The sequence below is a fragment of the Myotis brandtii genome, unplaced genomic scaffold (assembly GCF_000412655.1).
Source record: "Myotis brandtii unplaced genomic scaffold, ASM41265v1 scaffold458, whole genome shotgun sequence".
In the NCBI taxonomy this organism is placed as follows: Eukaryota; Metazoa; Chordata; class Mammalia; order Chiroptera; family Vespertilionidae; genus Myotis; species Myotis brandtii.
Window position 1 is genome coordinate 369,046 of NW_005367516.1, and position 1,651 is coordinate 370,696.

Here is a 1,651-nt window from a genome sequence, read left to right on the forward strand (position 1 = left end):
GTCCTTCATTCCTCATGATAAGACGTGCTGCTTGCTCGTGCTCTTCCTGCCTCTGTGCCTGACTTGGCAGGGAGACGCTTTCCTCCGGGGGCACACGTGACCGCGACCGTCACTGGGGGAAGGGTTTTGATGGCCCCGGTGGCAGGGCCCTTGATGGACACCTCGTGGGCTGCTCTGCGTGGAGCTGTGGCTCATCAGTGCTGCGATTACAGATGCCTGCGGAAATGGGGCGTGCCTGAGATGTGAAATGTTGGGGAGGTTTCTAGGTGCGTGTCTGCATTCGTTTGCAGGGCTGCTGTGAGCAAAGTACCACAGCCTGGGCGGCCGGCAGCGGAAAGTTATTTGCTCTCAGTTTTGGAGGCCAGCAGTCCGGGCGCCAGGGCTGTTTTTCCTGCGGCCTTTCTCCTTGGTGTGCGGGCGGCCGCCTTCTCCCTGTGCCCGCGTGCTTCCCTCTGTGCCTGTCCGTGTCCTGGTCTCCTCTTCTTACAAGGACACAGTGCTGTCTGATTAGCGCCCACCCTGATGGCCTCGTCTTTTTTTTTTTTTAATATATTTTATTGATTTTTACAGAGAGGAAGGGAGAGGGATAGAGAGCCAGAAACATCGATGAGAGAGAAACATCGATCAGCTGCCTCCTGCACACTCCCCACCAGGGATGTGCCCGCAACCAAGGTACATGCCCTTGACCGGAATCGAACCTGGGACCCTTGAGTCCGCAGTGATGGCCTCGTCTTAATCACCTCTTTAAATACCTCACCTCCAAAGACTCTCACATGCTGAGGGGCTGGGGTTAGGGCTTCTGCGGGAATTGGGGGAGGGAGGACACCATGCCCCCCATAATGTCGTCCTACGTGACAAATGAGGGATTCTTCGTACCCGGAGGACTTTGTGAGAAGCGGGTATTGAAAGAAAGCCTGAGCTTGTCTTCAGGGGAAAAGGCAGGCCGTGTTTTCGGCTGTTCTGTGGCCGGCTCACCAGGAGCGCGGGTGAGGCCCCGAGGTGAGGCCCCGAGGTGAGAGACCCCCACCCCCTTGTGAGGCCGTCCCGTGGCGGCCAGCTGGCCAGCACGCTCCGCTATCTTCAGGTGACAAAGGAGACCTTGGCTCGCACGGAGACGATGTTGTTTGGAGAGGAAGTGGTCTTGCGGGCTGTGGCGCGATGGCTTGACCTGCTCAGCTGTGTTTGTTTGGTTTTGTTAGAGTGTCATGTTTTTTGTTTGACTCAAACAGCTTTTCTTAGTATTTAAATTTACACGTTGCTTGTTTTATTTGTTTTTTAAAGAAAATAGCACTAAATTGAAGTTTACTCTTAAATTTATTTTTCTTCCCCAAATGGAAATGAATGAAAGTGTTGTACTACGTGTGGCTTCTTTTACGTTTTAATCTTCTTTCAGTTACCAGTGTCCCCCAAATGAATGCTCAGGGCTCTCGGGTGAATTTGAATGCCTTTAATTTGAAAGCGATACTTTGTAACACTCTTGTCTCTCTGTGGCCTCCAGGCTGGTCCTGACCTACGGAAAAGAAGGGGCAGGGAGGCCCGACTTCTGTGAGGGCCACAGCCCGGCCGTGACCATTACCTTCGTCTGCCCCTCGGAGCGCCGGGAGGTGAGGCTGTTCTGTTCTCTCCGGACTTCCCAGTGCGCCCGCCAGCC

General features: G+C 54.1%; 1 protein-coding gene across 1 annotated transcript in view; it reads left to right on the plus strand.

Moving 5' to 3' along the window:
- IGF2R (insulin-like growth factor 2 receptor) overlaps window positions 1-1,651 on the plus strand; it is a gene marked incomplete at both ends in the record, with an annotated part of 72,015 nt that overhangs the window by 20,055 nt on the left and 50,309 nt on the right. Inside the window, one exon of the mRNA XM_014546938.1 lies at window positions 1,499-1,604. Coding sequence (XP_014402424.1) covers window positions 1,499-1,604 — 106 coding nt within the window. The remainder of the gene's footprint in view (window positions 1-1,498; window positions 1,605-1,651) is intronic.